Source organism: Xenopus tropicalis, chromosome 6, assembly GCF_000004195.4.
Source record: "Xenopus tropicalis strain Nigerian chromosome 6, UCB_Xtro_10.0, whole genome shotgun sequence".
Lineage (NCBI taxonomy): Eukaryota > Metazoa > Chordata > Amphibia > Anura > Pipidae > Xenopus > Xenopus tropicalis.
Genome location: NC_030682.2, coordinates 51963747 through 51990758, shown reverse-complemented (window position 1 = coordinate 51990758; position 27012 = coordinate 51963747). Strand labels below are relative to the sequence as shown.

The 27012-nt window shown below is 40.4% G+C and overlaps 1 protein-coding gene across 1 annotated transcript in view; it reads right to left on the bottom strand.

Moving 5' to 3' along the window:
- Positions 1-21664, bottom strand: part of nek11 (NIMA-related kinase 11) — a 128146-nt gene extending 106482 nt beyond the window's left edge. The window contains 2 exon segments of the mRNA NM_001078968.1: positions 16897-17129; positions 21621-21664. Of these exon segments, the coding sequence (NP_001072436.1) occupies positions 16897-17066 (170 nt within the window). The 5' untranslated portion in view covers positions 17067-17129; positions 21621-21664.
- Positions 21665-27012: the final 5348 nt, after the last annotated feature.

Sequence of the window (27012 nt, the reverse complement as noted above, 5' to 3'; positions counted from 1 at the left end):
AACGGCAAAAATAACCAAAATGCATTGAAGTCAATAGGTGTTTTTTTCAATACTGTGTGACTGTTTTCGTTTTATTACTGTGAATTTTTTATTCCTGCCATTGGTGTCTATGAGCATTTTTCACAGTGAAACCTGGTGGAAAATTTCACTCGTCACTTGTCTATGCCTTTGTCAGACTTTAGTTGCCCAGTCAAAAAAATAATTGCTCAGCAAATTAGATATGTCAGGGTTAGTACTAAAGTGGATCAAGCATAAACATCTTGGTAAAATGTGATTTGAAGGCACAGTACAGTATTTCACGCAAGTAAGCAATTATTTTGCAACTAATGTGCTCCTTTCATAACAAAACCAATGAATGGAATGTGTTTTTGTGAACTGAGATGTGTATTTTTTGCTGACTTGACACATACAGACCCATTTAAGAATAAATATTGACATTTATCAAGGGAAATTGTTCTACAGAATGGAAACTTTAGTGACACAAAGCATATTAGAAGAGATACAATGATGATGAAATAATTAATAGAGGTGTGTGTTTCATTACATCTAACCATGTGTCAGAGGACAGGGGAATCTATACTTTCTATCTTCATTGAAGCATGACCTCTATTCACCAGCAATCGGGCCAGCTGTCAGAATAATTCCCAGCTCTAAAGACCCGGAAAGATGAACCGTGACCTAGTGTTCTTCATACCTGTCAAAATACTACAAAGCTACACCATGTTAGTAGGAAATGTGTCACATAATGGCAAAGCACAGCTCTGAGTAAACAAAATAAAGATTTTCAAGTAAAGTGTATATTTATATATAGCTAGGACTCTGGAAACAAGAAATGGTTTAGAAGTCTCTCTTTGTATCTCTTTAATATGGTCTATCAGGCACTGTGAGATTCTTTCTTACCTACAGGGATTTTAGAAAAGCAACTTCTACTCTGATTGCTGTCACTCATACTCAATAATAAACCCACTTTACTGTACTCAGCAATTCTTTAGTGTGTTGTTTCTGTTCCTGATAATCAGAGGCTACATGTATTTAATCCCATTCAGCCAACCTGAGGCCATTATATTCAGAAGCATTATATACAGAAGCATTATAACTAATTTTGGTGCTACTGATTTCATTCTCACAATAAAAGTAGTAGCAATAAAAATTATTTTTGCAATTCCAAAGTGCATGTAAATGCAATTATATGTGTATAACATTTCTATTATTTCCATTAGTCATATTATTATAACTGTCTGTCTCCAACATCAGACATACAATTATGATGCTTTACACTGAAACTAGTTGTCCTATTTAATTTGGCCATTAACTGCCTAACACTGGTTTTGTTCTAAGCCATTACATTTTCTTTATATTGATAATATTATATTCATGGGCCTTTGCTATGTTGAAGGAATGAAGGGAAGAAGTAGTTGAACTACAATTCTTTTAAACTGGTTTGCTAAAAATAAAATAAAGGATGCCAGGGGGTTTATTATCCAAGACAAAGCCACAGGGTTAAATACTCACAGATCCAATGAGGCAGTTCAGAAATAAATGATTAATGTCAGTACAGTCATTGATAAAACAGCATGATGAGACACCATGTGGGATAGCTTGGGGATCCAATGCCACTCCAATGCCTCATGTGGTCCATACCCCATACAGCAGAAATGAATCAGGCATTTAATATAGCCTGATTCCCTCTACAGTACTGTGGTTCTTTAGGAAAGCAGAGCCTAGAGGAGCTACTCCCTTCTATTTCTGCAAGCTGAAGCACAGGCTGCTTGTACTAGCTAATTCTTTTTGTCTCACTTTACCAGTGCTATAGCATAAAGTAACCTGTATCTGACTAAAGCCTGGTTCACAGGGTCCCTGTTTCCCGACTTCACTAGGAGTCCTTCTGGGGCATACTAGGCCTTGTTGGTCCCAGGCTCCCTAAAGCACATCCAGCTAAGTTAGCAACTTAAGGCCAAAGGGGAAGATCTACCCCTCAGCAAACACTATATTAAAGTGTGGCAGGAAATGGTCAAAAGCATAAGGGCCAATGATACAGTTGGGTCAATGATACTGGTGTATTGGGACTACAGGTAGTCCCCAATCTGAGAGGAAGGGTGTTCAATAAGCATTTTTTGCAGGAAATACCCCACCAATTGTAATAGGGGTAACTGCTCTGTGTCACTATGCAGCATGCAGTGCAGGGCCAGATCAAATATGTACACCTGTGTAGCACAAGAGTGTGTGTCTCTTAAGTTATAAAGTAAGTGTCTCCTAACAATAAAAGCCTCAATATACTCATTATGCACCAGGGTGGCTAAAGAGGGGACTCATTGGCCTGTAATGGTTACCATTTTACTGCACATTATTTGAAGTAGGCTGAGAAAGCTATATATTCTAGTTTAAGATGCAGCCTAGTGTCAGAAGGCTGTTGGTCAGTCATCAGAATCATATGGGGTCTCATTATATAATGTACAAAGGTCATAATCTTTTGTTGGGACTTAAACACAAATATTCAGACACAAGCTTAAAGCAGAGGCCATGCACCCAAACTCTACAAGCTTGTGTCTAATTAAAAATGACTGGTGTCCTGTATTTATGCATTTGTTTTTTGATACTTAGGGGCTTATTTACTAACCATCGATTTTTAATTTTAAATTCGATTTGAATTTTTTTCAAAAATGTTGCTGAGAAAAATAACTGCAACTTTTCTGAGATTTACTTTGCGTCTAAACAGCTAAATTCGGCAGATTAATTTTGCCGAGTTCATGGAGAAATCAATGGCAGAGGTCCCTTCCCTTTCCTTGAAGTTCTTTCTTTTGTCTCAAAACTTTAGAGATTTTGCTGGGTTGTCAGAAAATCACGACTTTTTCTAATTGTCGCAGTAACTATTCGATAATTGGGATTTTTCACAGTCGTATTTTTTACGAAATTTTCTGGCAGCGCCTTTTCCTTGCAATTTTTTTAGTAAATAGCAGACATTTGGGGAAAACGAGTTTAGTTGAATTTGAAAATCCCAAAAAATGAGAAATTATGGAGTTTTAGTAAATCTGCCCCTCAGTTTTTTTTTTATTTTTCCTGAAATGCATTAAGCTTTTATAAATAGAACAAAACAGACTGGAGGGTTGCAGGTATAAAACAAACATAAAACCTACTTAAACCTACTCAAGGCATGCAAAATGATAGCTTCTACACATGGGCATAAATATAAAGAAGCAGAGCAGGAATTTATAGCATATATAATGGGGGTTATAATTCTAACCTAGTAGAAATAAATGGATGTTTTTTAAAGAATTAACGGCTTTTAAAGAATTAAGGCTGCTCTTGATTAAGTATCACTAAGGAATAAGCTAATGTATTTTGCAGCTGGGATTATAAATGTATTATTTCACTAAAACTGTCACCAGTGTGTGGAACCATAAACTTTATTCCAATGCCTTTTTACCAATCTAACCTTTTAGAAATAAGAAACCTCATTAGCAAAACATTTATGACGAAGCGGCTAGATCATGTTTGTAAAAGCACAGTGTCCTGGGCCCATTTGATGAGTGTTAAACATGCCTGCCACTTTAATTACCATTTAGTAAGATGTTTAAGCATGGGCCTTAAAAAGTGAGTTTTATAGAAGAAGCTGTTTGCTATCATTAGTAGAAGTTCTGATCAAGAGAACAACATCAGCCTTAACAGCAGGACACCATTTGTTATTAATTTAATTGATTCCCTTTCACAGGCTCTCTTTCTTTTGGAAGACCTTCAGAAAACACAAGCTGGAAGCTAAATGCTGGATCCGTAATGCATCAGCAGTTGGCCAATAGTCTGCTGGATATTCATAAGATTCGGAAAAATCTATCACCTTTAGACATGTTTCCAGTTGCAACAGGGGCTGATAAATAATTGAAACTTTTATGATAAATAATTCAGGTAAAAGCACAGTTACCAAGGAGCCATAGAATAAGTCTAAGTAGAAGACAGCAGCTAAGCCGACACCCCACAATTACCACATGCGGCACCGGTGCAAGGGTTTTAACGCTCCTCTGCATGTGGCTTCCACTCAGGGACAGATTAATACTATTTGAATATTTATCAAGCAAAGTGCCTGCTGTGTACTTCTGTTGCCTGCCCAATTGTGCTAAGAGAACATTGGGTCCTTGCAAACAATTTGCCTTTCATTTAACTGATAGCGAGATTGACCATCAATAAATTATTGCATCTCACCTTCCTCTAAATAGGAAACGATTAGCATCAAAATAATGTTAAGGTTTCAGTGCATCATTGCTTCCTGATTAATAAACCAGATGGAACCTGTTATCCAAATGCTTTCATGTGCTCAGTATTATATACTGTTCCCTCATTTAACAATTTCAATAAATGAACAAACTGCTGTGTATTGTCTACAAGAGGGGAGCTAGTTAAGCTTTCCAGATGTGCCCTTTTCATAACAAACAATAACTATATTTATGTGAAAGGGTTTAAATAGTAGCATGCAACGTAGTCAGTATGGTGCACCTAAAAAACAGAAACAGGACACCAAGAAAGTATGACTATGAAAATTTTCTAGTATAGTATAGTATCTAGTATAAATAAATCTAAAGCAACTGGACTTGTTAAGTAATCATTGAAGACGTTTCACTACTCATCCGAGCAGCTTCTTCAGTTCAACTGACTGGTATGTCTGCTACATACAATGCTGTTCTAACATCTGTACCCCGGCAGTTTCAGAACCCTTCACACATCCATTTATGCAACTCTAACAAGTAACACCTGTTTTGAAGAGCTGCATAATACATTGGCAATCCTTTCAAAGTAACTCCACAGCATTCACACCTCTGTGAGTTTCAGATGTCCCCTCTCTGAAGAGTTACAAAGTGCCATTGTGATTGGATTAGTGGAAGAGTATATATGCTGAGGATTTCTCAAACCAGTTGAACTGAAGAAGCTGCTCGGATGAGTAGTGAAATGTCTTCAATGATTACTTAACAAGTCCAGTTGCTTTAGATTTATTTGTACTAGAGACAACAAGAAAGGTACAATTGTTGCATACATGTGAATTCATACAATGCACTCACTGTAGTCTCTTTATTTATCAGTGGCACCAGTCTAGTTTAGGAGACTACACTAAGGGGAACATTTACTAACCCACGAACGGGTCGAAATGAGTCCGATTGCGTTTTTTTCGTAAAGATCGGTATTTTGCGATTTTTTCGTATTTTTTGCGATTTTTTCGGCGTCTTTACGAATTTTTCGTTACCAATACGATTTTTGCGTAAAAACGCGAGTTTTTCGTAGCCATTACGAAAGTTGCGTAAAATCTTGCGATTTTTCGTAGCGTTAAAACTTACGCGAAACTTCGCACCTTTTAAGTTTTAACGCTACGAAAAAGGCGCAACTTTTCGCGTAAGTTTTAACGCTACGGAAAAAGTGCAAGATTTTACGCAACTTTTGTAAAGGCTACGAAAAACTCGCTTTTTTACGCAAAAATCGTATTGGTAACGAAAAATTCGTAAAGACGCCGAAAAAATCGCAAAACATACGAAAAAGTCGCAAAATGTTCGTTTTCAAGTCGGAACTTTTTCAATTCGGGTCGGATTCGTGGGTTAGTAAATCAGCCCCTAAGTGCATGAAAAATAACTTTCCGCATTAAATGTTTTGCAGTCTCTCAGCTTTAGATAATCCAACTGCAATGCTATAATACCAGGGGCGCTTCTGCCATTAGGCGAGTTGAGAAACTCGCCTCAGGTGGCAGAAGCGCCCCAGTTACCAGGGGCAGCAAAAAGCCCCTCCTGGTAACTTTAAGAGCCGAATTTCCGGTTTTTAAACCGGAAATTCGGCTCTTCTAGTGCAGAGAACGCAATTGTGCTCTCTGCACTAGCGATCTCACCGCCCCCAGACCCGCTCCTGCGCTCAGAAGGTAAGCGCTGGGGAGCGGGGGGGGCAGCATCCAGGAGCCGCCTTAGGCGGCGATATGTCTAGAATCGCTCCTGTATAATACAGTTCCTGAATGCTAAGGAGAAGGGGTACAACACTAAGGGCACATTCATTAAAGTACGATTGAATCCGAATACAAAAAAATTTTATTTTATTTTCACTCTGTGCGTATTTTTGGCGACTTTTTCGTTAATTTGCACAACTTTTTCGTACCTTACGACAATTTGTGCGATAAAATTGTATTTGTTGCGCCGAGTGCGCAAGTTTCGGTTTCATTAAAGTTTTGTTATCGTGACTTTCCTTGGGCCAGGTTGGCGCTGCACAGTGCCATTGAGTCCTATGGGAGGCTTCAAAAAACATGCACAGAAGGATCAAAGTCAGAAAGGTATTCCTGACGTTTACGATTGTTCGAATACAAAAATTTTGTGACTTTTGGATCGCCAATACATTATTGTCATGACTATTACGATTTTTTTGGAAGCATATTCGTGACATTTTCGATCATCAGAAATTATCGTATCTAATCCGAATTTTACCCATTTCGGCATTCAAAGTCGTACTTTGATGAATCTGCCCCTAAGAGGCAAAATTCGACTTTGTGGAAAAAAAGCCACAGATGTCAAAAAATTTACTGGGACAAAACTTGTGCAACTTTTCTTCTCGAATGCTAGCTTATTTAAGAAAAAAGTACAACAGAATATTCCCACTTGAGTTTTGTCTCATAAACATAAACTTAAATTTTGATAAATTGGCCTCTAGATAAATGGAATCCAAAAGGGAGGAATGTCACAGCTTTTTTTTACTGTGCTGCAGCCAGAACACACAGCAGGAATTATATCCCCGCAATACCCACTTCCCCTTGAACTCCCTTAGGGACAAGGCACACAGTAGGATTTATTACCCACAGTTCAATATGCGCTACCCCGGACAATAAAGCTCCCAAAAATTACTTTCCATAGTATGACATAAAAAGTGCTGATCTGGAAAACCAGGAAAATGCAAAGGGAGGCAAGTTTTCGCAATTAAGCTGGATTGCCTTGAGTAGTAGGTTTTGAAATTGGTCTGTACCTATGGTGGGCGATATCGGGCTAATTCAATGTTGACCCTAGAACTGCATCAAAGAGCCAATGCGGTCCCCGATCCGGCGGAAAATCAGACCTGCCTGCTGAAGATTTGGCCAAATTTAGGCCAGATATCGGATATCAGAAGGACCCGGCAACTGAAATCTGCCCTTTTATGGGCACCTTTAGGGCGAAGACACGCAGGGCGATTAGTTGGCACGACTTTTTAAAAAGTCGCTGCTACAGACTTACTTAAAAGTTGCGCCAACTAATCACCCCGTATGTCTTCTCTGTTAGGCAGTAAAGCCTAAAAGCCCTCATCATGTAGGCAGTGCATCATGAAAGGACCAGGAAGCAGGCAGCTGATGGGCATTCCTTGGAATGGCCATCATTTAAAATTTGCTGGTGGAATGGAGCATATGGGAGCACTACCTTTACTGCCTACCTATGGGAAAATGTAAATCCCTGTGCAGGGTACAGAGCACAGAAGCAAAAAGAGCTAAAAGCTGACCACACAGACACAGTTTCGTAGCCCTTAGCACTCCTATTCTTGAGCCTTGCTCTAAGGGCTCTTCTGCACACTAAACAGAGTAAAACAGAGACTAAAACAGAAACACTCAGATTGTATGGAAGGATAAAAACTATACTCCTTGTGATGTTTGTCAATTTGTAAATGAGCTCCAATTAATTTTTTTGCTGTGAACTGTGTTGCACTTTGGTAATTGATTTTTGTGAGTTATCAATAACATTGTTGTTGTTTTCAAAGAGATTGCACAAGAACTAACATTTTATTCAAAGTCATGTGGGTGTTTTGAACATCAAATTTCCTCTGACACTTTGTGATCCTGAATTCTCTGGATGATGTAAAGGATTTCCAGAGCACTCCTTATCTGATGATTAGAAGCAATAGAACAGCTTCAAAGAGAGATATCAGTTGTCTGAACTATATAACAAACTAAATTTGGAAGTAATTTAACGCCTTCAGGTCAAACACACATCATCCTAAGGGAATGAAATTAACTGCGGATTTGTCCAGCCAGCATATCCTTGTTTCAGAAAGATCAATAAAGGATTCTCCAAATTAGTACTGAAAAAGAGACAACACATTAAGGCAAGGACTTTGAAATTCACTCTACAGAAAAAAAATACATGAGCTCTACCTCCAATCAAGAGCTATTTCCGTCAACTCTCAAACAAGAACATTAGAACTGTTACACAGAGGGAGAGCAATTCAGGTAGAACTGAGGAAATCACTAGGAAAGAGTCTCTTACATGTGACTAATAAAACCCCTCAGCACAGAGATGTGCGGATATGCTCTGGGCTATCCTTAATGACAGCTGGTGGTTCCTGATCAATGAGTCAATGTTGTATGATTAGAAGTATTGTCAAGCTCAAAATAATTTCATGTCAACATATTATATATCTTTGGGGCTTGGTAAAATGGGACAATTAGGCCACAAACTCTGAGAAGCACCCAGAAATGCCTGATGATGCCTGATGATGCAATGTTTCCATTTTTCTCAAATGTTATTATTCACATCAGGGTTTTTTTTAATGAATTTTTATTATGAATTTTTACCAAATATTTATCACAGTAATCAGAATTGTCCATAAATCTAAGTATTCCAAAACATATGGACTGGATGCACTCCACTATTTACTGCCCCTTTCTATCGCCACCCTTGCCTACTGACAGTTACATTTTCTTGACATGACATTGATGTGGTGTCAGTCAGTGGCTCTCATTTTCAGAAACCTGGATCCAACTGGTGAGCAAACTTGTACAGAACAATCTAGTTTACGTATGCATCAATGCAGGTGGTCCTTCTCAGTACCGGTATCTGATTACCCCACAGACTGTAGGGCTCATTTAGTTATTATGGACACAGTGATCAAACTGCAGTTTTGGAAGCAACTGCAATGCAGTATTGTTGTAGTTGTTAGGGGGAGTTGCTCCTACGTGCCAAAATAAACCCAAGTAAACTTTTTTTTAATGTGGGCAAATTTTAGGGCCAGTAACTGTGCTGGGTCTGGTTCTCTAGTGGGCCCCAAGTACCCCAGTCTGACACTGCATACACATCAGTCCCTATGCTAGCATAGTTCACAAGCTATTGCCTATCACACTCACAAACTAGGGTCAATTTTACCAGGGGTCAGGTAACCTTCCATTATGTTTTTGGAGTGTGGGAAGAAACTAGAGCACCCAGAGAAACCAGACACAAATATGGCAAGAACCTACAGACTTTTTGTATATAGTTTTCTAGCTGGAATCACCTTAGGGCCCCAGCATCAAATATAAAAATGAAATGCCTCCCTGTTTACACCAACCCCTTTACAGCTCCATTATTGCATAACCAAGGTTTCTTGCAAAAATGCGCATTTAATGTTATAAGTTCATTAGAATGTCACCACTTCACAGTGCCATCTTTGTACGATGCCAGCTTTTGCTTTTATGCACATGGTAGACCGAGAATGCACTTAAATTTACACCTCTGTTGTTGATATCATTTGCCTATCAGGTTTCCCTTGTTCCTAGTTGTGTGTAAGACAAACATATCTCATTAGTTATATTTGAGTATTAAGTGATGAGCAAATCTTAATTCTCAAACCATGACCATTTTTTATAGGCCAACTGTTATTGCAAAAATGAAAATTTAATATGAGCCTCATCTCGTGTAAATTTGAAACTTTCTATATAAATCAATTATGTACCATTTGTGTAATCATGTTATGCTTCACTATTCCCTACTCAGCAATCTGTCTATTTTCATGCAGGATTCTGACTGACAGTTAGGTTAAGTACATCAGCAATCTTTGCTGATGATAGATGGGGACCTTGGAATGCAGAAAATGAATTACATTCATATTCAATCATGTTTCATCTAGTCTAAATGCACATACTAGGTTTTGGGGGGGGGGGGGATATTTACTGATGTACTATATATATTATATACAGTATATATTTTAGTATAAATAATTTTTCCAACATGGCCTAAGCGTGGCATGCCTACTTTAAACTAGAGGACAGGTTGATGTCACCCTTAAAGGAGAAGTAAAGGCATTGTGGCTTTTTACTGCCAATAGATTAGTCAAAATAGTACAAGCTAGAACTCTATCTTTAATCTGTAGAAAGCTTTACCATACCTGAGTAAACAGCTCTAGAAGTTTGTTTAAGATAGCAGCTGCCATTTTAGCTTGGTCTTAGTGGCTACCGTGCTGCAGCTCTGGCCCCTGGTAGCTCAGATTACACAACATAGTTGGAAGGGGGAGTGAGAGATGATGGGAATGGGAGGGGGAGAGAGAAGCAAACTTAGCAGGTACATGCCATGCCTTGAAGGATTTTTCTGAGAGCAGGAAGTCTGATACCGAAGAACATGTGTACACAAAATAAAACAAGAAATCCTGTGTTTCTTTTGATAGAGGACAGTTTTTCTGTGAGTGCTTATACCTTTTTACATAGACCTTTCCTTCTCCTTTAAATATTTCCCATGAATAAAAGACTTCTTATATTTAGAAATACACCTTCTATAGCTGATAGCCATTTTTTTCTCTACAATATTCAAAGAAATGCAGGGAACAATATCCATCACTGATTATATTTCCATAGCTCTGATGACTCTAGACTTGACCAGCCCAGATATAATCCAAAAGATTTTATTTATAAAGTGTATAAACCACATAGAAACTGACACAATTCTCTGCATGTTTCTCTAATGTAAAAGATGGTGTACTGGGAATGTGGTTGAATACTGACCTCTTGTGTTAATAAGAATATAACAACCTATTATTCAAACTCAACACTTAAAGTGATACTGACACCAGATTTTTTTACATCTATCATAACATTGTCTTTGCAAGAACTTTATAATTTTGCCATAAAAATATTTGCCTGAGGCATTTACATAACCTGTCTGATCCCCCGTGTTCCTCTATGAGGGGGCTGCCATATTTGTCTGTTAGCATTAGAAGCTATAACTGACAGGCTGAGAAGGGACAGTCAGGCTGGCAAAACAGTCAGGTTAATGAACTTCAAGTAACAATTACTTACAAAACCAAACCTGTCAGCGAAAAACCGTCAACACGACCTATAGGTAGCTTTTTATATATATATTCATATTTTGAAAAGTAGTTTTTTCGTGTCAGTATCACTTTAACATTACATACATTTTTTATACAGTATATTATAAAATTTTATATATTATAACATAACATACATTATAATCAGCTACTGCTTTTATGACTTTGGTGACCAGTAAAGTCCTAATGTCTATACATATATTGTCCTCACATATTATATTTCTAAACTGCACAAACACAGCATAATTCCTATTTTTGGTTCAGGTTAAAAATATTAGAAAACATATTACATTTGCATCTTTTGATAAATGGCATTATTTGGTAATTTATAACCAACTTATTATTATAGAAACACAATGACAGAGCTGTGTAGAGTTTATTGGCATTATTCGGGAGTCTTTCACCCTGCTAATAATAGTAACTGCTAGGGTGCTCAGAGATCTAAAGGGCCCAGTTGGGCCCTAACTGATGATTTTAGAAACTGGTGATGTTTCAGGAGTTTTGGCAAAAACATGCTGTTGCAGTTTTCTGGAACAAGTATGGAAACCCATTATCCAGAGAGCTCCAAATTAAAGGAAGGCCATCTCCCATAGGCTTTACTTTAATCAAATAATTCAGTATTTTAGAACATATTTCTTTTTGTCTCTGTAATAATAAAACAGTACAAGAACAGGTATGAAGGTCCAACTTACGAAAAGACCCCTTACTAAAAAAAAAAATCTCAGGTCCCATGTACTCTGGATAATACATTCCATACCTGTACTGCTAATTGTTACCTCTTGACCCTCTCTTCAATTTTATGCACATCAATATGCCCCCCAAACCAGACTACCTATTTAAAATGGAAAGGCAAATGATGTAAGATGCACCCACATTAGCTATTTGGAATGGCAAAAATTGGTTTTATTTGCATTCGTGGCTCAGTAAGTGGTTTTAGTATTAAACAGGTGGGTGGCAGATCTGTTCATGGAGTTGGTATAGAAGTGAAATATATTTTATATATAGTCTAGTGCAATTTGCACTTTGTTCAGCAGATGGCAGTAACTCCTAAGGTTGCCCATGCATGGAATCATTTAGGAAGTTGCTGGCACAGGGATGGTCATAGGCCCTCAAACCTATTTAAAGGGATTGAGAGTAAGGAAGAACCTTTTTGGCCAAAGTAAGATTTTGGTGGACTCCAGGAACCATAAATTAAGTTCTTCTTGACTATGACCGGAGGGTGCAGGTGGACCATGTAACTGTAGCTAGCCAGCAAGTTAGTGTAGCTCACCTCTGAGGTGACGGTTAGTTAACAAGTGCAGTTGTGGCCCCTACAAGAAAGTCAAGTGGGACAACGATTAGGATGAATAAGTTAGGAAAGCCCTGTGTGTACAAATAGGTGATGTCCTTGGGGAAGGCTGGTGGATGCCAGGCAAATTAGTACCACAGTCAGTGACAACCTGTTCAAGGTTTCCAGAGCACTCCCACTATATGCCATAATGCTATTTAGCCAGGAGGCTGTATCATTGCTATGCATGCTGTACTGGACATGAAAAGACTGCTGGTGTGGCAGATAGAGAGAATGCTACTTTGGATGTGCTGGACAGTTGAGGCCACTTACACCGGGAAGGGTGAACCAATGACAATGAAGAAGTGCTGCATATTTGATTTACTGCAAAAGTGTGTGCAAATGTATGCTTCACTGTCCCCAGCTCCTTCCATTCCTTTAAATGCCCCATCTGCCTATAAGAAGCCAGAAGTGCAGAAGGGAGAATGGTGGGGAGGAGGACTAGAGGAAGAGAGAGCGCTGGAGAATGTTAAGTTACAACACTGTTTGGATGACATTAAAATTGTCTCAAATATGAATGTGGATGACATGGACTATGATACAAACCAGTACAAAGGACAGCTAGCATTAAATTAGAAACCAGCTGGAAAAAAACAAATACAGGATTCACAAGTTTAAACTGCTGTCAACAAAATAGTGGTTAAGCCATAGATATCTCCACTTTAGTCTTTTAATCAGAGCTGGTATAGGTGGGCCAGAGTAAAAAAAGAGCAGAGAGGGCATATGCACTGAGCCAGTCCCAGAGGGGCACCCTTGGCAAAAGATTCATTACATTAAAATGGTAATTACTGCAAGATTTCTTAGCATTTACATGAGTGATGTCTAAATTGTAAGCATGTAGCGGATGTCAACTGTGATGTAACGTGGAGAGTCATGTCAGGCACACCCCTGACTTCTGTATGCCAGGGCCAGCCCAAGGTATTTTGGCACCCTAGGCAAGGGCTTCAATTGGTGGCCCCCATCCTGCATAGCCTTTCCCACCTTACCATTACACGGTTTTATTTTTAATAAAGAGATCTTACAACACCAAACATATTACCCCCAATCTGTACCTGTGCCAGCAGCAGCCAAACATATTGCCCCCAATCTGTACCTGAGTTAGCATCAGCCAAACATATTGCCCCCAATCTGTACCTGAGTTAGCATCAGCCAAACATATTGCCCCCAATCTGTACCTGAGTTAGCATCAGCCAAACATATTGCCCCCAATCTGTACCTGAGTTAGCATCAGCCAAACATATTGCCCCCAATCTGTACCTGAGTTAGCATCAGCCAAACATATTGCCCCCAATCTGTACCTGAGTTAGCATCAGCCAAACATATTGCCCCCAATCTGTACCTGAGTTAGCATCAGCCAAACATATTGCCCCCAATCTGTACCTGAGTTAGCATCAGCCAAACATATTGCCCCCAATCTGTACCTGAGTTAGCATCAGCCAAACATATTACCCCCAATCTGTACCTGAGTTAGCATCAGCCAAACATATTGCCCCCAATCTGTACCTGAGTTAGCATCAGCCAAACATATTGCCTCCAATCTGTACCTGAGTTAGCATCAGCCAAACATATTGCCTCCAATCTGTACCTGAGTTAGCATCAGCCAAACATATTACCCCCAATCTGTACCTGAGTTAGCATCAGCCAAATATATTGCCCCCAATCTTTACCTGAGTTAGCATCAGCCAAACATATTACCCCCAATCTGTACCTGAGTTAACATCAGCCAAACATATTACCCCCAATCTGTACCTGAGTTAACATCAGCCAAACATATTACCCCCAATCTGTACCTGAGTTAACATCAGCCAAACATATTACCCCCAATCTGTACCTGAGTTAACATCAGCCAAACATATTACCCCCAATCTGTACCTGAGTTAGCATCAGCCAAACATATTACCCCCAATCTGTACCTGTGCCAGCAGCAGCCAAACATATTGCCCCCAATCTGTACCTGAGCCAGCAGCAGCCAAACATATTGCCCCCAATCTGTACCTGAGCCAACAGCAGAAAGTGTCAGAAAATAAGCAAGAGATTTTCCAATTGTCTTTGGTATGAGCCACACCAGCTCGCCAGCTTTTTCTCTGCTGCACAGCTGTTTCAACAATGTTGATGTATAGACGTGCCGCCTGCAGAGCATGCACCACATCGCGTTAACAGTAGCGTTGGAAATAAAGATATATGCTGGCAAGATAGGGGTGGGGTGCACTACTGTAGTACAGAAAACAAGCCAGAGGGAGTTGGGGCGGACGGTTTATTAAAACAAAAGACCATTAAAGGCCAAGCAAACCAAGGGTAAAAGTGGAAATAAAAAATTCCCCCTAAAAGTGCGCCCCCCAACGTTTCTGCCCTAGGCAGTTGCCTACTCTGCCTACCCCTAATTCTGGCCCTGCTGTTTTCCATTCTCCTGTAGGTTCAGGCCACATCTTTCTTACATCGCTTCTGTAAAGCTGTCTTAGCTTTTAATGCACCACATTTCTTCTATGCTGACTATTTCAGCACGCACCTTGCCAAACACACTTTCTCAGGCCTAGCGGTGATTTGTTAGCATATGCCTTGCTATCAGCACGACACGTGTGACACATTACTTAGCAGAGCGCAGCAAGAACATCTGGCAGCATAGTGTGAAATAGCAATGTAAGCCTAAAGATAGAAGTATCATTTACACATATTCTCAGTAGTTTTATTACACCTATAAGTTTTGTACTGCACACAGTAATAAGAATATTAAAAGGCTAACTGGTGCTCCAGTGAATAAATCTTATGGTGTCTTTATATATTTGCATATACATGTAAGTACACATGTAAGTACACATGTAAGGCTTACTTCTAGGACAGGTGTAGCACACAGATAATTTTCAACGCCAGAGCACTCAGAAATTGTGGTGAGCACAGATAATTTAAAGGGAAAACACATAAAGACTTATTTACAAATTGAAGGGCAGCATGTAAGGTGCAGAAGGCAGGTGCAAAGTACCATGAATTTTGCAAATTTGCACCTTACCCAGCACTTTGCAGAATAGTTGCAGGTCTCCAAAATTAGTAAGGCAGTGCTGCATGTGTGAGTGGCAGGTGGGGGAGGCATGTAGGCAACTCCTACCCCCTACCTGCCCAATAGCAAGCACAGGGCTGCATTATGCCTGCAAGCACAGAGCACAGCACTGCCACATTCAGTTTTACTGTACATTTAATGGGACACTGTAGTAAAAATATGGGGCCCTATTTACACAGTGCAAGTGACACTACTTCCATGCACTTCAGTGGTTCCTGCCTAATGTTGGCAGTTTCCTTTTTATAAATGATCAAACTATTTCCTTTAGGGCCTGTAATAACAGTTATAGTGTCAGTCTAATAAAATGTTGATGGAATACCATGATTTCAATAGTGTTTTTATTATAGATTGTATAAAACATCAGCAACTTTTTTAATTTTACTATATTCTCTTGTCTTAAAGAAAATAATGTAAAATTCCAGGTCTACACCGACAAGCAAATCTTTGTGACATAGTTGTGGTTGCCGATATTCCCGGTGTTTTTTTTGTGCTGCTCTGAGTCAGTGCATGTGCAATATAGTCCACAGAATCACTGTAGTGCCCATGTGCTGCACAGGGCAGTGCAAGGAAACAGAGACAAACATGGCAGCATTGTTCATTACCAACAACTACCCTGGGCTGGTATGTTTGTACAGAAGAGGAACATGGGGCTCCAAGGTTAGTAATTATATCATCAGGAGGGTGCCTTACATATTGGCACCTCCAGTGGATAAGCCTATTAATGTCCTTTAAAGGAGAAGGAAAGGCCTAATCACTAGGTGGTGCCAAATGTTAGCCCCCCCTAGTGAATACCCCCAGCCAGCAGGGTCAGACTAGGGGGGAAGGGCCCACCGGGGCTCCCGCCCCAGGGACCCTGCAGGTGCCCCTGCCGGCCGTGTCCCCCAATTCCCTCCCCCCCCTTGCAGGGGCCACCCTGACCCCCCTTGCAGGGTCCCCCACCCGACGTCCTCCCCCGAACGCGCGTAATTTAACGCGTCAGGGCAGGAGCGGTCAGGCAGGGGGAGTGCAGGTAAGGGTCGGGTCTGGGCCACCGGGGCCCACTAGAGCCGGGGCCCACCAGGATTTTTCCCGGTGTCCCGGCGGCCCAGTCCAACCCTGCCAGCCGGTGCTCCTGTTTGGCATGCATTCACAGTAGAGTGAAAAGCCCCGGGCCCCAGGATTGCTGCAAAAGGAGAAGGAAGGAAGAGGATCGTTCACCTGCATTTACCCCAGGCTGGTGCAGTTTTCTCCTAACAGGTTAACTGGGGGTTTCAGGTAAGCCATTACAATCACTGGGGGGGTACATAACATTTTGGTACTCATCCAAGTGATTGTAACTTTACTTCTCCTTTCATAAAGAAAGATTTGCCAGGTCCAGTAGGAAGGATCTGTTTTTCTTTTTGCTGTTACAAATTCACAGTTCTGTCTATTTTGACAGTAAAAAAGTGTAATACATACTAAAATAACAATAAAAAGACTATACATGTTTACTTACAGGCTCTCCTGTTCATCTTTTGCCTTTTTGTCAATCACCAGGTAGACAGTGCCAAAGCTCCCCTTGCCAAGCCTCTGCTGTAGCAAGTACCTTTTTGCAATCAAGGTGTCTGTACATGCTGACAAAGGCCCCGCATGACACATTCGCTCACATTCCTGGATGTTTGGCATGGTTGCAGAGAATTTCCTTATTCAGCATAATCCATTAAGCTGGTGTCATTATTTGTCTTTACTCTGCAAGAAAATGAAACTCCTTAATGCATTTCAGATTTTATAAATTAGAAATAAAGTCTCTGGGCAGTCACTTGCAATCTTTATTTTCTCTACACTTCCTCTGTGTATTCTACTTTGCCTGTTATACCCCATAAATAGGAATTGTGTACCCAGCAGTCTTTTTGTATGCCTCCCTGCATACATGTCTGTTGAATTACAGTGATAATATGTGGTTGTAACATTAAAAAGTCACATTAATGCTTTCATAATGTCATGTGACTTCATGTCTTTCTATATGCTACTTGTCAAAAGACAAAATGTGAGTAGCAATGGTCCTTCCTATATTTTCAAAATTTTGTCTTATTAATAACATTGAAATCAAGCTTCATTTTTACCAACCAGGCCATTAAGAAAATGGGTAGGTCCTCCCATGCCAGAAATGTATGCAGCCACACCCCATGCTCCCATAGTGCAAGAAGTGTTGCATTTGAATGAGGAATGAGTTTAGTATCAGATATATTCTCCAATGAGTAACATTCTATATTTACCATCTATGATACTCCATTGACATGCCTTATGTTCCATTGTGTGCTTATAAAGGCATATACCAGATCACTCACCAGATCCAAAAAAAAACTGTATGATACAAATGATACAGAAAATAATTCAGACCACCACAGTAAAGCAACGTCTGAATGATGATACAAGAATCAGTACCTGTTCCAAACCTACAGCTCAACACAACACAAATTCCACAAATAGGGCATTTTTGACTGTATTGAAATTGTCTTACCCGGTAATTTTTTACTACTGCTTTCTACTCAGTCTTTTTAGATTTTTAATTATATGTTTTGGGATCTGTGCAAAATCTTTTTTTTAGTATAATTCTAGGGTCTAGCAAGCTCTTCTAGAAAAAGACATTCCATTAGCAGTTGATGTGTTCAACTTAACAATACCATGATCTTTTCATGTGCAATCACTTAAAGGGGTTAGTCACCTTAAAGTTAACTTTTATTATGATGTAGACTTTGATATTATGAGTCAATTTGCAATTGGTCTTCTGGATTTTCAGTTATTTTGCTCTATTTATAGACCTGCGCTCAACCCCCTGATGTCACAAAAGGGGCGGGGCGTGTGCAGACACGTGATTATAAATTAGAGAGCCAGAACCAGGAAGCTGACAGCGTAAGGTTGCGACCCGAAAATGTAATGCGGAGGTCGGCCCAAACCAATCCTGTGGGCTGGCTTGCACATCACTAATAGGAAGCTAAGGAATAAAAAGTAACAATACAATGTTTTTGGGTGAATGCTAGCAAGACACAGAAAAGGCAGGTACATAATTAATAAACTATAATAAAAAATAATGAAGACCAATTACAAAGATGCTAAAAACTGGACACTCTATAACATACTAAAAGTTTACTTGAAGGTGAACCACCCCTTTCAATTGATATTTGGATGATCAAATTCTTCAGATGACTGGGGACCCATTTGCAAAATCATTGGTTTCCCTAGAACAGCATAGTATCACACTGGTGAGTGAATGGATTCATAGAATCATACGCTAATTTCTAGCTGATCAGTATGATATATCCTCTTTCTCACAATTGGCCAACTTTGCGTGATTAGTTGCAGTGACTTTCCCACCATAGGTTTGATTATAAGTCCCTGCGACTTTTCACAGTTAGTTGCTGCAACCAACATTTTAAAAAGTTGCATCAAATAATTGCCGCTTGTCTTCGCCCTTAACTGATCTAGTGCTGTTAAAGTAATAAATGCTAGGACTTGTTTCACTGTTATTGGACCTGTGCAAACTTTGGTAATGTTACTGCTTATCGCCACAGTCTTATGGCCAGCTACATGTTTTGGTGTTTCTTGCCTAAATCTACTGATATTAAATAAAGTACATGGAAAGTGTATTCCACTGGGGGGTGCCAAAATATTAGGTATCTAGCAGTAATACAAATCACTAAGCTTCTTCCCTGAGTGATGGTTCCTGTTGGGAGGAAACTGTGCTGGGCAGTAGAAAAACCTGTCTAATCACTGTGCCATTTTACTTACCTTTTTTTCCGATACAAAAAAGTACATATTCTTATTCATTCATATGCAGTAAAATACATTTGGCAACTTTTACTTTACTGCATGTACGAAATTGCCAAAGCACCAATGAATTTCACTTGGGTTTTGTCACCCTCCCATAAAATGCACTTTCCTTGTCCTTTATAAATCTCCCATTTCTATGGCTTTATTAGAAGCTAAAGAAATTAGCTTTTTTACTTAAAAAATATAACAAAACTGGCATTGTAGTATGCAATTACTGTCATTTCAGTGTGTTATTTAATGCATGTTCCTCTTTAGTGTGTTGGTGACCTAATTGTTTTCTCCGTTCTCACACTTCATGTTACAATGTCATTTTAACTGGTAAAATATTAGGAAGCAAGGAGAAAAGGTTTAATGAAACACCAGGGTATAAGGGGGCCTTGACAGATGGTAATAATGAGTTGCTTTGATGTATAGGGATTGTAACAATATAAGCTTCTTTTTATTGACATGATAATAGCATATCATTAGCTTGTGACTATATTAATCTAAACACATGGGGAAAGTGGCTATTAAATGGAAATTTTTAGAATCAGTTGAATTCAGCTGCAGTGGGGGTAAAGCTGAGTTCAACAATAAACACAGGTAATTAAAGGCGGCCAGTTAACAAGGCTCTAGATGTAAGAAGTAAACAGCACTGACTCTGTTACTTGTAAATATAATGAATGTACACTGTTTACCACTTATCAATACCACAGTTTCTATTGTTTAAATATGCAGTAATATTTACCCACTGCAAAGTACATATTATCTTTGTTAACTGGAATGAAAACATACTGGCTGTTCCAAACATAAGGTTGCACGTGGTTGATGATTTTGTAACGCTGTGATTTGCGGATAAGTACAGGCCAAGAATCAGCCCCAATGCTGGTATCAGCCTTCTCCAGTGACTGCACTTGGAGCCACTGGGTGCAAGCACATGGAGCTGATTTAGGCACTGAAACACGTGAGTACGCATTTCTGTGCCGTAACCCACTCTGTGTTCCTGCACCAGGCCTAGCACAGTGGCTCCAGGTGCAGGCACATGGAAAGGCTAATGCCAGCAAAGGGGTTCATTTTTGTCCTGCGTTTAGGCTAATGCCAGACGAGGCATAGGGCGAATGGAATATGCTCGGGTGCAGGCACATGTAGCTGAAATATGCATAAAAACGCGAGACTTTCAAACTCTCGCGTTTTTATTCGTATTTCCGCTACATATGCCTGCTTGCCGAAAAAATGCTTGCCGAAAATTCCGCCCTACGCCTCCTACTTGTGCCTGCATTTGAATGAATAGAATACGCTCGGGTGCAGGCACAAGTAGGAGGCATAGGGTGGAATTTTCGGCAATTTTCACCCTTATCTGAAGGCCGAGGATCAGCCTGTGTAGCATTAGCCTAATTGCCTCATTAGGCATGAAACGCATTAGACTTGTCAAGATTGGAGACAGATTTTTCGCTAATAAGACACATGCTCACAGCCATACCGGTACACACAAATACACACACATTGGGGCTGATTTACTTACCCACGAACGGGTCGAATGGAGTCCGATTGCGTTTTTTTCGTAATGATCGGTACTTTGCGACTTTTTCGTATGTTTTGCGATTTTTTCGGATTCTTTACGAATTTTTCGGATCCAATACGATTTTTGCGTAAAAACGCGAGTTTTCCTATCCTTTACGAAAGTTGCGTAAAAAGTTGCGCATTTTGCGTAGCGTTAAAACTTACGCGAAAAATGCGCAACTTTTCGCGTAAGTTTTAACGCTACGCAAAATGCGCAACTTTTTACGCAACTTTCGTAATGGATACGAAAAACTCGCGTTTTTACGCAAAAATCGTATTGGATCCGAAAAATTCGTAAAGAATCCGAAAAAATCGCAAAACATACGAAAAAGTCGCAAAATGTTCGTTTTCAAGTCGGAACTTTTCCAATTCGGGTCGGATTCGTGGGTTAGTAAATCAGCCCCATTGAGTCAGCTCTTTGCAATCCAAATACTGATATTTTATTGAACAAGAACAGCAAGAAGAAATAGAAATTAAACACCCATAACGAAAGAAAATGTAATTGTTACCAACTTCCCAATATACATTACTTAAATGTTTCTGTGCTTTTGAAGTTATATGTAGCTAGAATTGCAACTAAAGGCAGCATTTCTTTTTGCCTTTCTTTATGCTTTTCCCTCTTGAAATAATATCAGTTCTTCTTCAGGTCAATTAATCAGTTTGCATCTGCTACATTGTTTCAGCAGTCACAGTCAGTTCAGAGAATATAAAAGTCAAGACAGATACAGTTTGTAAAAGCAATTACATTCAATATTAAGTATAAAACCACTGAAACATTTTAGTTAAGGTATTTTGGAAAGATATTTTGAATTACAGTATGCAAAACCATATGTTTAGGTGCTAAGGAAAAAGTGATAAGTGTTTATTTACCTCTTAGACCACTTTTTGTTTTCCAAGTAAATATAAGATGGCAGTACAGGTGCCTGTGTATCCTCTTCGCAGCAGTCTCAAGCACCTTAGCTCTCTGTCATTCTAGCTTTTATTTACAATTTGGTATCCATAGTGACAACTCACAACCGGAACTAAAACACTTCCTTAGCCACGCGTTTTAACACCTGCTACAAGACTATAGAGGAGTTTCACAATGACATCACTGGTATGCCTCGGCAGCAAGAACCGTGCTTGGAAGGAGGAAAAATGATTAAGGAAGGAGAAGCATAAATATTAATGGAGAACTGTCGTTAACAGTAGCATTTTTCTCACTATTATAATAAAATGAATTAGTACAATAACATCTATACCAAATTGCATTAAAGTTGTACATAAAAACCTTTTACTTATCACTCATTTCAAATTGTTTTCCAAACAAGGCATTTATAGAATCTAAATGTAGGTGAGTCTCTTCTATAGCACTTGTCATGCCAGCATTCATTTAGGCCTACCCACATTTCCTAATTCTTAGGTCTCCCCCCCCCCCCCCTTCCTTTTCATCCTCTAGTTACATTATCTCTGTGCACCACATTCCTTTTCCTGTTGTTTGGAGAAGTAAACATTATTGTAGCTGTGTTTGAGCCACTGGTTTGCCTGACACACTGATTGCAGAGGATTGTTCTCAGCAGGGCTGCACCTTGTCAGAGGGGGGTGGTGAGCACTGTTTACTCATTTTTTTCAGGCTCTCCTGCTTGGCTGCATTGGTGAGTTAGGAGGAGCCGTGTGCTGCTTACTTTGCCTCAGAAAAACATTTCGAAAGCAAGTTTTTTCAGCACCGTTCTAATAATTGTGCTATGTATTTTTTTCAGGATCTCTTGATCTTCTTCTCTGCACTCACATACAGAATCTGGGATGGGTAGGTGTGCAGTGTACTATGATTTTCCACCCAGATACACTTTAGCAAAATGAGTTAAAAAAAAGGAGAAGGAAGGTCATTTTAGCATTTTACTGTCAATAGATTTGCCTCATTAGTGACACCTAGAACACTATATTTATTCTGCAGAATTCTTTACTATATGTGAGTAAAGAGCTCAGATCACACATTCTAATGGCAGGTGGTGTTAATTTCTAATGCATTCTTATGGCGGGGCGATCAGGAGAGAGGAGAGAGCTGCGCAGACTCAGGTCTAATTTTTCTGAGAGAGGAAGCCATGTTTACAAAGAAGGAGACAAGAAATCCTGTGTTTCTTTTGATAGAGCGCAGCTTTTCTCTGAGTGCTTATGGCTGTATGTACATAGACCTTTCTGATAAAGCTTACTTAGTTTTTACTTTCCTTCTCCTTTAAATACCTAAGTATTTTCTTTAAACTGTACAAGAGAAATACTTTAATATTCTGTATTATCTGTATATATAATATCTGTAGCTGACCAGTGTGGGGGGCAGAATTCAACTTAAAGCTGTCAGTCTCTGACTGATTAGTGTTGTGCTCCTGGCCACTATCAACTTGAAGATGTTTATAATGATACAGCATGATCCAAGTATGCTGCACTAGGCTGGTAAAATGTGAGTTTGATACAAAAACTACAGAAACAAAACCCCATTATTTCACCTCCCCACTGTATCCTACATGGTATAATAGAAGAAATACTGGAATAATATTGCAGCTTAGGGAGAGCAAAATGGTCTCTCACATATTAAACAGCATAAAGGTCCCTGCTCTCTTTCTCTAAACTGTTTCTTTTTGTTGTTAAAATGTTAAAATCCTAAATAAAAACTTATAAAAAAAACAGCATAAAGGTGCAACACTAAAAACCCCAGGCTCAAAACACAGAAGCTGCCTTCCTAAACAAAATGCTTGGTGGAGGGGTTTGTGTGTTGGTGTTCTAGTGGAACTGCTTTATTACAATGGGAACGGGTGAAACCAGGGGAGATTAGTGTAGTACTAGCATCCTTTATACTTCTCCTTAGGCAGGGAGGGACTTAGGTCATGCTTTGCAAACTTAAATCTATTGTGACTTTTAATAGATCTTTTGTTCACAATAGTAGTACCTTTTGTAGGGACCCATAGGGTTAACTTGCCCCTATGGCTTTAAACCCTACAACTTCCTCATTTCTGTTGTTACTGGGCAAAGACCCATGTATCAGTTTAAAATTATTTGGGTTGACCACACCTCTTGCACTCATATAGTGTTTAGCAGGAGGGTGTGTCTTCCTCTTTCGCTGCATCTGCTGACCCAGGTGGAAGTTCCACTGAGCCTGGGATCAACAGGGCCCCAGTAAAGCCATACTTTGCCCTAGAGTCTTCACCTACTCTAGTAAAGTCAGGGACAGGGACCCCGTGAATGAGGACCAGTTAGATAGTTACTCTTGTGGAGAACTTTCTAGGAAAGTGAGATAGAGAGGGAAGGAAGCAAGAGCAGTTTAGGCTCCACCAAGGAAAGTAGCTGTAAGTACCCTTCCATACAGGCACTGTTGCCTTAGCGTAGGGCCACGGTTAAGACTTAGGAGGCAGGCAGTATCTGAACGCTGATCCATAGTTGGCTGTGGGACCCTGAAGGCTAGAGGGATTCAACCTGAGGACTGAGGTATCTATCCTGACTGCTTCCAAAGGGTGGCCAAGCTGACCAGGTGTATTTATCCTGCCCAGACTGAAGAGGATTTGGGATAAACCGGTGTGTATCCTCTCTGTGCTGTCCCCAAAGTATTACTATCATATAACAGCTGTATGTGAGTATATTGCCATAACCCTGCACTACACCTTAGCTCTGTTGGTCACTTCCACATAGTGAAGGCCCATCCTGAAGGATTGAGTCGCATGTGCCCCATGCTCTAAAACCTATACTAGCCGTGGTTTGACTGGTTTACAGCCAAATAGGGGTTTCACTTTTATGCTTATTAGTATGCGAGAGACCATTTTGACTTCCAATATAAATTTGTATTCAGCAATTATCCCTACACAACTAGTTTTCAAATTCAAATCACTTTTTTATGTGTGATGCGCACTGAGGAGAGGAATAGAAATGAAACACATATGGCCTTTGTAGTGACACGGGGCAGAGAGTGGATGACGGTTTTTAAACCATGTGTGTGACTTATTGTGCACAGTCAGTAATAATGTAAAATGTAAACAAGGTATTTTTTGCTAAATGAAAGTCATAGGGCATAGTATACCCATACAAAAGAACATCTCAAAGGGTTGTTTATGAACAGAGATCTTTGTAATTATATACATATATATTTTTTTTATTTCTAATATTCTTTTTTTCTTTATTAAGGGAATGAGTGCACAAGTCGAAACAAATGTTGATGATTCTGATTCAGATACATGGAGTTTTGCTCACATACAGAGCAATGAGGACCTCTCCCCTTTGCTCCGTATGTGAGTTTAACAAATCTGGCGCTGCTTATAAAGGTACAAGGCTGCAGGCTGAGTTATACAGGGAACTCTGATTATCACGTATGTATTATAAGGGATAATGTACCCCCTACTGTAAATTAAAAGGATATTAGAAGTCACTGAGAGGTTCTGTGATCATATAAAGGGAACTCAAAATATATATAACATGCTATATATGCCATACCTCCCAACATTTGAAAAATGAAAAGAGGGACAAAAAGATTTGGTGCGCGCAGCGCGGCAATTTTTTGACCACGCCCACTTTTGTGGCCACGCCCCAGTTACCACACCCCATCCATTTTTTTTTTCAAAAAATTCTCCTTTTATATAGTAGAAATGGCAGGATCAGACGCAAATGTGCTATACCCTCATACTGTACTACCTTAGGAAAACAATATAGCAACTCCTACATATAAAATACAAATATAGAGAGAAGGCAGTGAGTTATAAGTGAGTTATAACTATGTACCAGTTTGCCCCCCCATACACAGTGCCCCCAATAGCCTAAAAGACAGTACTACCCATACACAGTGCCCCCATACACAATGCCCCCCATAGAAAGTGCCCCCCATACACAGTGCCCCCAATTGAGACAGTGCCCCCCAAACACAGTGCCCCCAATTGAGACAGTGCCCCCCATACACAGTGCCCCCAATTGAGACAGTCCCACCCCATTCACAGTGCCCCCAATTGAGACAGTCCCACCCCATACACAGTGCCCCCAATTGAGACAGTCCCACCCCATACACAGTGCCCCCAATTGAGACAGTCCCACCCCATACACAGTGCTCCCAATTGAGACAGTCACCCCCATACACAGTGCCCCCAATTGAGACAGCCCCCCCTACACAGTGCTCCCAATTGAGACAGCCCCCCCATACACAGTGCTCCCAATTGAGACAGTCCCCCCAATACACAGTGCCCCCAATTGAGACAGTCCCCCCATACACAGTGCCCCCAATTGAGACAGTCCCACCCCATACACAGTGCCCCCAATTGAGACAGTCCCACCCCATACACAGTGCCCCCAATTGAGACAGTCCCACCCCATACACAGTGCTCCCAATTGAGACAGTCACCCCCATACACAGTGCCCCCAATTGAGACAGCCCCCCCTACACAGTGCTCCCAATTGAGACAGCCCCCCCATACACAGTGCTCCCAATTGAGACAGTCCCCCCCATACACAGTGCCCCCAATTGAGACAGTCCCCCCCATACACAGTGCCCCCAATTGAGACAGCCCCCCCATACACAGTGCCCACAATTGAGACAGCCCCCCCCATACACAGTGCCCCCAATTGAGACACTCCCCCCCATTCACAGTGCCCCCAATTGAGACACTCCCCCCCATACACAGTGCCCCCAATTGAGACAGTCCCCCCCAAAAACAGTGTCCCCAATTGAGACAGTCCCCCCCATACACAATGCCCCCAATAGAGACAGCCCCCCCCCATATACAGCGCTCCCTTCTTCTTCTTCTTCGTCCCCAGCGGCTCCTCAGTGTATGCGGCTCCTTCTGCGGCGGTCCCTGGCCCTTCTATAAGGTTGCGCCCGTGCGTAATGACGTCACACGTACCCACGGGGCGCAACCTTATAAAAGGGCCAGGGACCGCCGCAGAAGGAGCCGCATACACTGAGGAGCCGCTGGGGAAGAAGGAGCGCTGTCGCATTGCGCTGTCCCGGGTAAGTCAATGAATGTTCCGCATTTCCATAATTTATTACGGAAATGCGGGACATTCATGGAACTATCCGGGACAGCGGGATGCGCTCTATAACATATATGCTATATAACAGAGCATTCTGTCACAGTGATACAGATCCTATCTGATACCCCCCATTGTAAGCAGCAGTCCTGCCCTGCTTTATGGCTGAGATTCTAGCTATCTGTATAACAGAGCATTCTGTCACAGTGGCACAGATCCTATCCGATACTACTAATTTTATTCTACAGAGCTTATCTGTTATCTGCTATGTAACCTGTGCCTTTTTCTC